The following is a 13,863-nucleotide window of genomic DNA, read 5'->3' on the forward strand; positions in this document are numbered from 1 at the left end:
GAGTAGCAGGGGCTACAGGTGCACGCCACCACACCTTGCTAATTTTTGTGGTTTTTGATAGAGATGGGATTTCCCCATGGTGGCAGACTGGTCTTGAACTTTGACCTCAAGCGATTCACCTGCTTCGGACTCCCAAAGTGCTGAGATTACAGGCTGGTGTACAGATTACTTTGTCACTTGGGTAATAAGCAGTTACCTGACAGGCAGTTTTTCTGATCCTCTTTCTCTTCCCACCCTCCACCCTCTGGTAGGCCCCAGTGTTTGTTGTTCCCTTTGTGTCTGTATTTACTCAAAGTTGAGCTCCCACTTAGAACTGAGAACATGAGGTATTTGGTTTTCTGTTCTTGTGTTAGTTTGCTTAGGATAATGACCTTCAGCTTCATATAGGTTGCCACAAGAACATGATCTCATGTTTTTATGGCTGCATAGTATTCCATTGTGTATATGTGCTACTTTTGAAAACGAATTCTACTTTTGATGGACATTTAAGTTGATTCTTTGTCTTTGCTATTGTGAATAGTACTGCAGTGAATATACACATGCCCATGTCATTATGGTAGAAGGATTTATATTCTGTATACCTTGCTGGGTCAACTTGTAATTCTATTTTAAATCTTTGAGAAGTTGCCAGACTGCTTTCCACAATGGCTGAACTAATACATTCCCATCAGCAGTGGATAAGCATTCCCTTTTCTCTACAACCTTGTTATTTTTTGACTTTAGTAGCCATGCTGACTACTAAAGTAGTCAGTGGTATCTCATTGTGGTTTTAAGTTGCTTTATTTTTAATGGCTGCATAGCATTTACGATTGTACCTTATTTAACAAATTCTATTGATGGAAACTCTTATTTGCAGTTTTTGCTATTAGAAACATTTGCTGTCCTCAGTATCCTCTTACAAACTTGCACACACATTTTTTCACACACGCACTTCTGTGAAATAAATTCCTTACAAGGGAAATTGTTTGGGTCATAGAGTATACTTGAATTTTATCAGCTTTTGGCAGATTGCCCTCCATAGAGATTTTTATACTCCTACCAGTAAGGAATGAGCAAATGAGCATCTGTTTCTTTACCCTTGCCAACTCAGCATTATAAAACTTTTTATCTTTGTCAATCTTGTAAGTGAAAAATGGGATCTCTTTATGGTTTTAATTTGCATTTTCTGTGAAATTGAACATCTTTGTATATTAGCCATTTGTATTTCTTTTTGGAATCGGAGACTGGTGCTTTTTTCATCTCAGGATTTCTACGTAGTTGACAGCTGTTTTTAAGGTGCTATTTTAAAATGTATCTCAGTTTCAGAGAATTTAAATTTGACCAAATGTGCAGTATTATAAAATTGATAGAATTAGATGTCTCCTTATGCTTTGCCCATCTTTCTGTAGTGGGTTGGCCTTTTTCTTATTGATTTGTAGGAGCTTATAACGGAGTTAGCACTTTGGATATAAGTTGCAATTTTTGCCCAGTTTGTCATCTATTTCTTTGCTTTATAACACTTCATAAAACACAGAGACTTGAATTTTGTACACGTATTGAATTAACCATCTTTATGATGTCCAGGTTTTGCATCATACCCTGCCCAATATTGTTTTAAATAATTTAATCCATGTATTTTACTATTTTGTTTTTGTTTTAAACATTTAACCAAGTTGGAATTTTACTGGGAGGGATCATAAGGTTTGAGGTAGGGATTTCTGGTTTTCATTTTAGAAAAATGATTTTTTGCCTTTCTGAGGCTTAGTTTATAATTTTTTGCAATGTTTCATAAAATATATACACACACACACATATATACACACATACATATATAAATACAAAAATATAAATAAGTAATATATTTGCAGGATGTAATGTTTTACCATGGTTTGTTCAAATCAGAATTAGTGATGTGTTAGGTGTCGTCATCTTGCCAAGATCATAGTTGGCAGTTGGCTTGTGGTTATACTATGCCATCTACATGTATCTATTGCAAAAAAGTACCTAAGCTGGGTTGATACTATACAGTACATTGGGTTTTTGGTATATTTTATTAGGCAGTCACAGTTGAAAAGCTGAACTGTTACATACTCCAAGGATGTTTTTGCTACTTTAGGCATCTACTTTAGGTAATCTGCTTCTTGTTTGATTTAGACTAGTGTTTTTTAAACTTTAGCAATCATCAGAATCACTTGAAAAACTTGTTAGAACACAGATTGCTATGCCCCACCTTCAGATTTGCTGATTAAGTAGATCTGAGATGAGACTCAAGTTTTGTAGTTCTTACTAGTTCCCCGGTGATGCTAATAACTTTTTAAGGGAGTCTCTGCCCTATAACAGTCGGAAAACACTGTAGATGGTAAGGCACCCAGTAAAGTGTAGAGTTTGACTATCCTGTGGCATTTTTGTTTATTAATTCGTTATTGAAACTTCAAACTTAAAATTTTACTCTTGTGACTCACTCCTTAGCCTGGATAAATATTTCATTGCTACTAAGAAAGGTAGTAAAACTTGACTCTTACATAAAGGAAAATGGACTATAGTTTTTATCTCCAGTACCTGGTTCTGCCTTCCCTGAGTTCTGTGTCAAGCTAGTTTTTTGTTGTTAAGCAGAGGGTTTCATGCATTTAACAGTATAGCAAATCATCAGGTACTGTTTCTATTTGTTTTTTTTAAGTGGCTTAAAATTAACATTCATTCACTCACAATTCTGAAGGTCAGAAGTTCAAAAACAGCATGTTGGCAGGCTAGTTCCAACTGGAGGCTCTAAGGGGCAACAGTCTTTCATGATTCTCTCCTAGCTTTTGGTGGTAGCTAACGGTCTTTGGCTTTCCTTGGCTTGTAGCTTTATAACCACAGTCTCTGTCTTCATCTTCACATGGCTTTCCCTTTGCATTCAAATCTCGCTGTCTTTACATTTTATAAGGATACTGATCATTGGATTTAGGGCCCACTCTAAATTCAGGGTGATCTTTTCTGAAATTCATAACTTAATTACTTCTACAAAGACCCTATTTCTGAATAATGTCACATTGGTAGGTAACAGAGGTTAGGACCTGGGCATATCTTTCAAATACCTTTTTTTGCTATTAAATATGTATATACAGTATATTCTTTTATCTGGGACTTTGTGGAGAGTGTGTTAATGTAGTAGAGACTTAGGACTGAGAATCAGTACAGTGATACCTAGTCTTAGTAACTGGTTTTGGGAATCTGTAAAAGTTAACTATGGTTTTTTCGTTTTCTTCACTGGGAAAGAAGTAAGTTTGACTGTATTCTTGAGACCTTCCAAATTTTAAAATTTCATTTTTCTTGAAATTCTTCATTGCACAAACAGCAATATCCCATATTAACTGGTGATGCAAGAAGTAATTAAGTGCAGCACCTCATGGAATGGGATCACTGGGTGATGGTCAGTGGTGAAGAACCATTAAGAATTGTCTGTGGATGACAGAAGTTTTGGCCATTTAACTTAGTACTTGTAATATGCATAGTTAATAAAGCACAATAAAATATTTCCACTAATCTAACTTAAGTATTTATAGTCTGCCATCTGTAACATTTCTTCCCTTAGAAAAATAAAAAGGAATGTCTGTTGGTTAGCTCTGCTCCATATTGTTGTGATTGGTTAAAGCTTGAGGAATGTGAGGAGAAAAAGGATCAAAATAAAGAAGGTGACTTTTAAAACCACTTTTAAGAAGTTTTCAACTTAAAGTCATATTTTGTCATTTCTCTGACTTTGTTCTCAAGTTTTTATTGTCTGAAGTTACAATGTATCTTACAATCTACTGAGGTCTTGTAGCTGGTGGCAGTTTGGTAATTATTGCCTGTGAATGCTTGAACTTGATCTAGCTGTACATATTTTCACCTCAAAGAATGTGAATTGTTGGGTCTGTATATACTGAGAGGATTTGCTAATTTAAATGCCTTCAAAAATATTAAATATCACACTATGATTCCATGTTGAAATGAGTACTGAGTATCAAGAGACTGGGAAATGGAGCAATAGGGTGTGAATATGCTAGTATTTGAGCAAATGTTGGAAGAGTAACCTATCCATTTTTTTTTTGCCCTGCAAATCAACAGACAGTTCTATTGAAGCTAAGAGAGTTAACTCAAAATAGAGGAAGCTATAATGTTCTGCTACTAAGATCATGTACAAGAGTATTGCCTATCTTATGTCTGTGATATATCGAAAGACAGGAAGAATTACCAGATGTCCTCAGATCAAAGAAATTTCAAAGCAGCTACGGGCTATAGTGTTGCTGATTCATACACTATACTTTACTGTCTTTAAGGCACTGAGTCATAGTTTAATTGGCAGTTTTTTCTTTCCTGGTCTTACATAAAATAACCTTATAGTTAATGCTGTTTGTCCCTCCCAGAAATGTGGTAGTTTATTTTTAAAAATATGACCAAGGACAAGAAGCATAAAGTATATAAATGAGTTAAGATGGATTTGTTTGCCAAAAGCTTATTAAATTTAGAATTAAGTTTAGGTGAAATAAAGAGAATTCACTTCTTTTTGTGGTATACTATCAGTTTGCTGAACTTAATGCTCCAACAGATGGCATGAGCTAAAAATATCCAGTTGGTCCATGAAAGATTCGGTTAGACTAATCATAAAAAGAGCCAAAATGGTGAAATCATAAATGATAGCTTCAGATTTTTAATACCATTTTTAAATCTGTAAATAAAATAATGGGTTTTTAATCTAACTGAATGAGCTGTGACTTAAGCATCTAAAGGCATACTGTGTTTTGTCCAGGTGCCAAAAGGAAAATAGCTTTTTTCCATAGTGACAGCAGTAACCAGAGTGGAATGGACAGGAGATAGCTGACCCCTACAAAGTTATACAACCTTGACCCTTGATCTGATTGCCTTCATTCTTACGTGGCACCTCTCTTGTGATAACTGGAGTCCATATTAGCTGCCTTCACTTGAGCCATCCCTAACTAAGCCTAGTTTCCCTTTTTGGTTCATTGATCAATCTGACATCATTTGTTATTTATCTTCCATTTATGTATCAGCATTTCTTTAGTGTAGATGCTGCCCCTCAGTCCCACTTCTTTTATTAATAAATTCCTTTTGCGCGTTAAGATTATTTCTTTGGGGTGGGAGGAGGATGGCAGACTCAAGCGCTGTCAGCCCTTTTGAACCAAGAGCCTGGTGTTAGCTTATTAAGTAAGGAATTGTCAAGGCTTAACAAAAAATGTTTATTTGCATGTGGTAACATTTTAGTAGTGTGACATGAAGCAACTTAAAATGGTTTATTGGTTTGTTTTGTATGTTGAATATTTGTATGTTTTTAAAAGGTTTAAGAAATTGAAAATGATGAATTTTGCCTTGGCATTTGTGTGAAACCGTGTGATCGTTATGTTCCATAATCGGTCATAAAGTCTTCCCAGTACATTTCAGTGTGATATTTTTCAAGAATTGATAATGCATATTGTGTTTGGTTGTATACTCTTAAAAAAGATTTTCTTGAAACTTAATTTTGCAATTGATCGTGAAACAGTAGCACATTTGTTTGGGGCAGAAGTTTATTTTTAATTTACCTAATGTCTTTGCATTTCATTTTTGTCACGAAGTTTGGTTTTAAAATGACCTAAAGGAACCTTTAACCAACATGTTCTTTGGAATATAGGTATATGACTGATGGGATGTTACTTCGTGAAGCTATGAATGATCCCCTCCTGGAGCGTTATGGTGTAATAATTCTTGATGAGGCTCATGAGAGGACACTGGCTACAGATATTCTAATGGGTGTTCTGAAGGAAGTTGTAAGACAGAGATCAGATTTAAAGGTGAAGTAATTTCTTCTCTCCATTTAATTATATATGTGTGTATGTGGGCATAAAAATGGGGAATACATACTGATCAATAACCAACTGTAAGAAATCACCTGTAAAAGAAGGAACTAGTAAGTACTTTCTTGTTTTGTTTCTGCTTTGCTGTGTCTTCATTTTAGACTTTATTTCTCCCCCTTTTTAGTAATGCATTTTTAAGTCAAATCTTCTCAATTTCTTACCCACCTAGTTCTTTTATAATCTAATAACATATATGTGTAACTGCGCTACTCACTCTACCCTTCATTAAGTACAGAGGCCCCCTTTACTTAAGGATCAAATCTTTGTCCCTCAGATCCATGTCCTTGTCTCATCACAAACACCCATTGTAACTTATAGTGTTGGAGAGTGGAAATAACTATACATAGGACAAGGCAGCTCCTTAGAAATGTAGTCGCTTACCCTAGTGTATTACTTCTTTTCTCCATACCGCATGTACCTTGGCCACTGTTACAATGTTGATTAAGGGCCTAAACTATTTTCTGACATTTTTGTCCCCCAAAGTCTATGAAGTTCACCTTTTTGCTGTGTTGTGTGTGTATACTATTCATTAGAATGTAGACTCATCCCTTGTTGATATGTGTGTTATAGAAGGGTTCATAGCCTGGCAACAGAGCGAGACTATCTCAGAAACAAACAAACAAACAAGGGTTCAGCACTGGCAAGAAAGATTCTGGGTCTTTAGAAAAAAAATTGAGACCTGAGCATGTTTTTGTTTATAAAAATTAGATCAATGCTTTAAAAAATATATTTAAAGAATAATGTGAGTACTGTCATTATTTATTAAACTTACTGTGCTACCAAGGTTTTAGTGAGAACCTGAAAGTAGAAATTAAGAACTCTAGTGAAACATTTTATGGAGGAACCTTCTTTTTATATCTGGTCCACTGATTTTTGTTCGTTTGTTTGCATTTTCTTTCTGTTTTTCCCTATTTGCAAAGTTTTGTTTTAATAATGGTAGCAGTAATTATCCTACGTATTAATGTTTTCTTTTACCAATCTGAATTACATATAATTTTATAAAATCTGATTTTTAAGGTATTTTATGAAGAAATACTGTAGTTTATGCATTTATGTTTTTTCTAAATTTTTAAAAATGTAAATAACTTTTACTATAGTTCAGCCATTATGTATTTGATTTTTCATTTACACTTTATTTGAAGGTTTTCATGGGGTTTTTAATAGCTGATACATACATAGAATAGTGAATATTGCTATACTTTAAGACCACATAAGAACCCTTGAAGACAGCTTCAAGTAATTTACTGTTTTCTTTCAGGTTATAGTTATGAGCGCTACTCTAGATGCAGGAAAATTCCAGATTTACTTTGATAACTGTCCTCTCTTAACTATTCCTGGGCGTACACATCCTGTTGAGATCTTTTATACTCCAGAACCAGAGAGAGATTATCTTGAAGCAGCAATTCGAACAGTTATCCAGATTCATATGTGTGAAGAGGAAGAGGGAGATCTTCTTCTTTTCTTAACTGGTCAAGAGGTATTGTTTTAATTTTCTTCATTATTTAGCTTTTGACATACTGTTTCTAATATACAGCAACTTTAATCATAAGAACATGGCATGTTAATCATTTTTTTTATTTCAATGTTCTTCAACCTGATTATATTAATATGTAAAATATATAACCCCTTTTATCTGTATACTATAGGAATACGTTTATATACCACTAGAGTTTGTGTTATAGTTAATTATTTTAAGAGTGTTAAATGCTTTTGGAATTTTAAGATTTTGCAATTGCAGTTTAGGAGATCCGTGGGATACAATTGGTATTATGCTGAGGCATGAATTTGCATCATAGCTGCTTTGAAATCAGGTTATCCTCATACAGTTATTTAGCTTGTGAGTGAACTTGGGTGCCTATTCATCGTCAAAACACTTCAGTTTGGTTTTGTCTTCCCATATGCTCATGAAGGTTGGAAAGGATGACTAAAAGTTCTTAGTTAGAATTTACTTCATTTAAAATTGTATTCTCAGATGTAGCATTTCTAAGCTTATTTTCAATAGGGTGTTTATAGGTGTGCTTTGGAACTCTTGAATGGCTAAATTCAGAAGCTGTTTGGATAATACAAAGTTTTAAAAAGGCTTTTACGAAAGGGTTTTTCTTTTTCTTTTTTGGGGTGGAGAGGGAGGACAGAGTCTCTCTCTGTCACCCAGGCTGGGGTGCAGTGGCATGATTATCGGCTCACTGCAACCTCTGCCTCCCAGGTCCAAGTGATTCTCTTGCCTCAGCCTCCCAAGTAGCTGGGCTCACAGGTGCCCACCATCACGCCTGGCTAATTTTTTTATTTTTAATAGAGACAGGGTTTCACTATGTTGGCCAGGCTAGTCTCGAACCCTGGACCTAAGGTGATCTGCCCTTCTCAGGCTCCCAAAGTGCTGGGATCATAGGTGCAAGCCACCACACCCAGCCCCAAAATGCTTTTCTGATGGCATATAAACAGCAATGGTGGTATTGAGACTGTTGGGATAATCATTTTGTCCTCCTGTGTCTGGTCTCTCTAGTTTCTCACTTCCTCCAAAGTGCATAGTGTATTTTTATTTTTATTATTTCTGAGATGGAGTTTTGCTCTTGTTGTCCAGGCTGGAGTGCAGTGGCGCGATCTTGGTTCACCACAACCACTGCCTCCCGGGTTTAAGTGATTCTCCTGCCTCAGCCTTCTCAGTAGCTGGGATTACAGACATGCACCACCATGCTTGGCTAATTTTGTATTTTTAGTAGAGATGGGGTTTCTCCATGTTGGTCTCGAACTCCCGACCTCAGGTAATCCACCTGCCTCGGCCTCCCAAAGTGCTGGTATTACAGGCGTGAACCACTGCGCCCAGCCATATTTTTATTTTTTAAATCAGTATTTAAAGTTGTCATCATACTCAGATAACATAAGCTTATTGAGATTCTATCAGAAATATCAAATGGCCTCATGGTTAAGGACCTGAAAGGTTTTTCTCTGAGACAGCTTTGTGCGCTATTTTTTAACTGAATCCCACAGCTGGGGAAAGGAAGGGAGTAAGCCGAAGGGTTTTCAGATGCGTGCTAGAGTGTAAGTCTTTCATGAAATAAAATGCCACTCTAGTTGTCAACTGTTTATATGCATACTATTGCTTCTTTAAATTATCTTTAGGTTCCCAGTCTTGAATTTGTAGAGTTTTGGGGAGAAGGTAGCAGAAAACCTAATGTTTTGTTTACATTTCATTTGTTGTATTTAGTAGTAGAGCTGGTCTAAAGTAAATATTACCTTCTCATTTTTGTGAACCTTCATTATTTTTACTTGGTAAGTTAAATGGTACTGTGAAATCAGTACTCCTTTCTTCATAAATTTGAATAGCCTCCATGAAATTGAGTAATCTTACAAAATTTTAAAACTGGTTTTTAAGAACATATTCTGACCACCTAAATAAAAGTGCTTCTGTAGTCACCTAAGTTAATTTGGGAGGAAGGGAGAACAGTGTTGCCTAGATAGGAATTAGATAAGAGTGATTGTAATTAAATAATTTTTTATTTTTAATTTTGCTTAGTAAAATTCTTTTTCAACATGCAGTGAGTTAATTGGTAAGGTCCAGATTAATTTACTAACATATTGCTGCTTTTGGAGTTAAAAATCTTTCCTCAAATAAAGAACTCCTGAACTGTCTTTATTCTTAGTATTGCTGATGACTAAGCAGATGGCTGCTGTTGGGACAGTGAAACTTCCTTTTCCTCCTCTACCTGTTTGTGTTTATATTCTGATGAATGCAGATAAGTTTTGTGGCATTCTCAGCTGATAGTGTTGACTTTTTGGAAGTTTGGCAAACCTCAGGGAAAATTTTTATTGCAAGTTTTAAAACTGTTTAGGACTTTATCTAAAAACATAAGTGTTACGGATTTCTTCCACATTTTAGAGATGCCTTTATATCCTACATAGTCAACATTTTGTTTTAGCTCCATGCATTCTTAGCAGATTGGGTAATCTAATCTCCAGCAAAGTTGGAATTGTCATTTTAAAATACTGGAATCACAGAGCAAACGTCTAATTTAAGCACGTAATTTTTAATGTGTGAAATCTGGATATTTTGTGATTTCTGACCATTTATTTTTCATGTATATACAGTAAAATTAAAATTGCAAATACTCTTAAATATTGGAAGCCTAGTTTTATATTATGTTCAAATATTTTTGAAGTTGGAGAGCTCTTAATTTTTTATTTGCATGCCAGCAGGGGGCATTCTAATCTAGATACAACGTTTGAAAGCAGTATTTTCAGAAAATATTTATTCACTTTGTTATGTTTTTTATTTAGATGAATAGCATCTACTTTCATTAGAAACTTGAGATTTCAAAGGGGGGGATCTGTTAACATTGAATCTTTAATAGTAATTTTCTGTGTTGATTTTTGAGACAGATAACCTTTAAGAAAACTGGTGTGTTTGAAATAAGTGAAAAGTAATTTATTTGTTCTTACTGTGTTAAGGAACTTTGTGTTTTTTGATATAGAAACACAGTTGGACATTAAAAAAATATAAAGTAAACGTCCTAAAATTCTTCCTCATTCTTTAGTATCATTGTCCTTTGGGGGAAAAACGCGATTTGTTGACAAGGGTAGCTTCTGATTGGGTCATTTATTGGACAGGCTGCCTAGTATATAGTAAGTGTTTTACATACTTCTGGGTTTAATTGAATTAATACTTCAATAAAATTTGGGATACATTTGTCTGCAGTGCTGCCTTCCATTTTTAAGTTCCTTTGCCTCTCCCAGAGCTGTCATACATAATCTGTCTCTCTCTTTTCTTCTGTCTTGATATTCATTATGTCTCCTCTTGAATGCAAATGCCTTAGAATATAGTCATGTGTGACATAACAACATTTTGGTCAAGACAAACTTCTCAGATAGCCATGGTGCTGGTCCCATAAGATTATAATGGAGCTGAACGTAACCTTGCAACATCATAGCACAACACATTACTCACTGCTTTGTGGTGATGATAGTTCAAACAAACCTACTTTGCTACCAGTTGTTTAAAAGTACTATATAGCATGTACAATTATGTACAGTACATAATGATAATAGGACATTGTTAGTGGTTTATGTATTCACTACATGTTTTATCATTATTTTAGAGTGTTCTCCTTCGACTTAAAAATGTTAACTGTAAAACAGGCTTAGGCAGGTCCTTCAGGAGATACTCTAGGAGAAGACATTGTTATCACAGGAGATGACAGCTCTATGTGTGTTACTGGCCTTTGAAGACCTTCCAGTGGGTTAATATGTAAAGTTGGAAGATAGTGATATTGATGATCCTGACCCTGTGGGGGTCTAGGTTAAGTGTGTGTTTGGGTCTTTTAACCAAAATGTTTAAGAAGTTGAAAAAGTAAAAAATTTTAAATTAGAATAAAGCTTATAGAGTAAGGATATAAAGAGAAAATATTTTGCACAGCTGTACAGCGTGTTTGTGTTTTAAGCTAAGTGTTACTACAAAAGAGTCAGTTAAAAAAAATAAAAGTTCGTAAAGTTAAAAAGTTGCAGTAAGCTAAGGTTAATTTATTGAAGAAAGAAAAATATATCAAAAGAAAATACATTTTAAATAAATTTTGTGTAGCCAAAATGTACAGCGTTTATAAAGTCTACAGTTATGTACAGAATGTCCTAGGCCATCACATTCACTGAGTACTCACTCACAACAGCTTTCAGTCCTGCAGACTTCATTCATGGCAGATACCCTATACGGGTGTACCTTTTTTTTTTGAGACGGAGTTTCGCTCTTGTTGCCCAGGATGGAGTGCAATGGCGCAATCTCGCCTCACCGCAACCTCTGCCTACCTGGTTCAAGCGATTCTCCCGCCTCAGCCTCCCAAGTAGCTGGGATTACAGACATGTGCCACCACACCCAACTAATTTTGTGTTTTTAGTAGACATGGGGTTTCTCCATGTTGGTCAGGCTGGTCTCAAACTCTCGACCTCAGGTGATCCGCCTGCCTTGGCCTCCTAAAGTGCTGGGATTACAGGCGTGAGCCACCGTGCCTGGCAGTTTTTATCTTTATACCATATTTTTACCATGCCTTTTCTTTGTTTAGATGAACAAACACTTCCCATTGTGTTACAGTTGCCTACTGTATTCACTTAAGTAACATGCTCCTCAGGTTTGTAGCCTAGGAGCAATAGGCTATACCATCTAGGTTCATGAATACACTAGAATGTTTACACAACAACAGAGTCGCCTAATAGATTTCTCAGAACATATTCCTGTCATTAAGCAACGTGTGACTGTAGTTTTCTGAGAAAAAAAATTGTAGCTGCTCTAAGACATTTGGGTTAGCCTAGTTCTTAAATTATCTGTGTTGATACTGTAAAGGTGTTTGTTCTCATTAGGCACAATGAAGCAAATCTTCCATATAATTGCATTAGTGATACGTGACATTAAAGCCTAATTGGCTTATTTAAAATGTCTAGCACATCAATTTCTTTTAGATTGTGAAAATTGAAAAGGTCATAAGTGCATTTAAATATTCCTGGGTGAGAAATTTCAATTTTAGTACAATTTGTTGAGAATTAATTAGGAAATCTGACTCTAAGAAAAGGGGTGTCGAATGCAAATAAGGCAATTATATATTCATTTGAATACAAAAATGAAAGTTTCTTGGATTGTTTTGGAAATCTCGTTGAAATTTGCTAAATTAGTTTGGTTACTAAATTGAAAATAGGGTATCTATGAAGTGAAAGAAGATGGCATACATAAAATAGACTGCATAGAACTGTGATTATAGTAAATAAAAATGTTTCAGTATTCGTTTTTAGACTCACTTTTATTTTGTAGGAAATTGATGAAGCCTGTAAGAGAATAAAGCGTGAGGTTGATGATTTGGGCCCTGAAGTTGGTGACATTAAAATCATTCCATTGTATTCTACACTTCCACCTCAGCAGCAGCAACGCATTTTTGAGCCTCCACCTCCTAAAAAACAGAATGGAGCAATTGGAAGAAAGGTAACATTAGAAATGTTCTTTATAAACATTTCACTAATAATGAAAGCATTATTTATGATATACAAACTTCATTCAGTTATAAAGGACTAAGTTGTGGGTGATTATGATCTAGGTTTGTACAACAAAATAATATCCATTTGTAGGGTTCTGCATATCTCTTGACCCTAAAGTAAGAATGGGTACTGCTTCTCCTAGGTAGTCCCTCCTTAGCAAATGGAAGATTCGTTAGAATGGGTTAAGAAAAGAGGATGTTGGCCAAGTACTGTCTTTTCTTCTATTAAATCACTTGGTATAAAGTAAGCACTTTTTCTTTGGTGCCTTGGCCTTCTGCCCATAATTTTCTTTAAGGCTTCACCAAGTAATGATGTCTACAGGTGGGAAATGTTGACTCTGTGCAGACCTCTAATAACAGTAGCACTGTTCTGGCCAGGCGTGGCGGCTCATGCTTGTAATCCCAGCACTTTTGGGAGACCGAGGCGGGCAGATCACGAGGTCAGGAGTTTGAGACCAGCCTGACCAACATGGTGAAGCTCTGTCTGTGTTGAAAATAAAAAAAAATTAGCCGGTCATGGTAGTGCATACCTGTAATCCCAGCTACTCAGAAGGCAGAGGCAGGAGAATCACTTGAACCTGGGAGATGGAGGTTGCAGTGAGCTGAGACCGTACCACTGCACTCCAGCCTGGGCAACAGAACGTGACTCCATCTCAGGAAAAAAAAAAAAAAAAAGGTAGCACTGATCACACTGCATAACTACCTGAGTTCCTTAAAGGCAGAAGCTTCATCTAGATCCTGTCACACAGACAGGAACAAGATTATTTCAGCCCTATTTCTGAGATACTTTGTTGAGGGGTTGGGAAGACATCCTGGTTCCAGTTTGAAACAGCAGCTAGGCTTTTATTTATTTTTTAAGATTTGGGAGTCCTAATAGAGTCTTTGAAAATAAGATTGTACATTTTTATTAAAAGGTTTAAATCACTTGAACAGTGGAGTCAACTAGACTTTTAAACCTAACCATGTATTAGGTTACATAATAGCTGCATGTGAATTTTGGTAAGATTTTC

The 13,863-nt window shown here is 35.6% G+C and overlaps 1 protein-coding gene across 3 annotated transcripts in view; it reads left to right on the plus strand.

The window, feature by feature from the left end:
* Positions 1-13,863, plus strand: part of DHX15 (DEAH-box helicase 15) — a 97,779-nt gene that overhangs the window by 62,993 nt on the left and 20,923 nt on the right. For all 3 annotated transcript variants that reach the window (XM_038008648.2, XM_038008647.2, XM_008017742.3), the window contains 3 exons: positions 5,627-5,786; positions 7,108-7,326; positions 12,634-12,801. In XM_038008648.2, the coding sequence (XP_037864576.1) occupies positions 5,627-5,786; positions 7,108-7,326; positions 12,634-12,801 (547 nt within the window). The remainder of the gene's footprint in view (positions 1-5,626; positions 5,787-7,107; positions 7,327-12,633; positions 12,802-13,863) is intronic.

Source organism: Chlorocebus sabaeus, chromosome 27 (assembly GCF_047675955.1).
Source record: "Chlorocebus sabaeus isolate Y175 chromosome 27, mChlSab1.0.hap1, whole genome shotgun sequence".
Classification (NCBI taxonomy): Eukaryota; Metazoa; Chordata; class Mammalia; order Primates; family Cercopithecidae; genus Chlorocebus; species Chlorocebus sabaeus.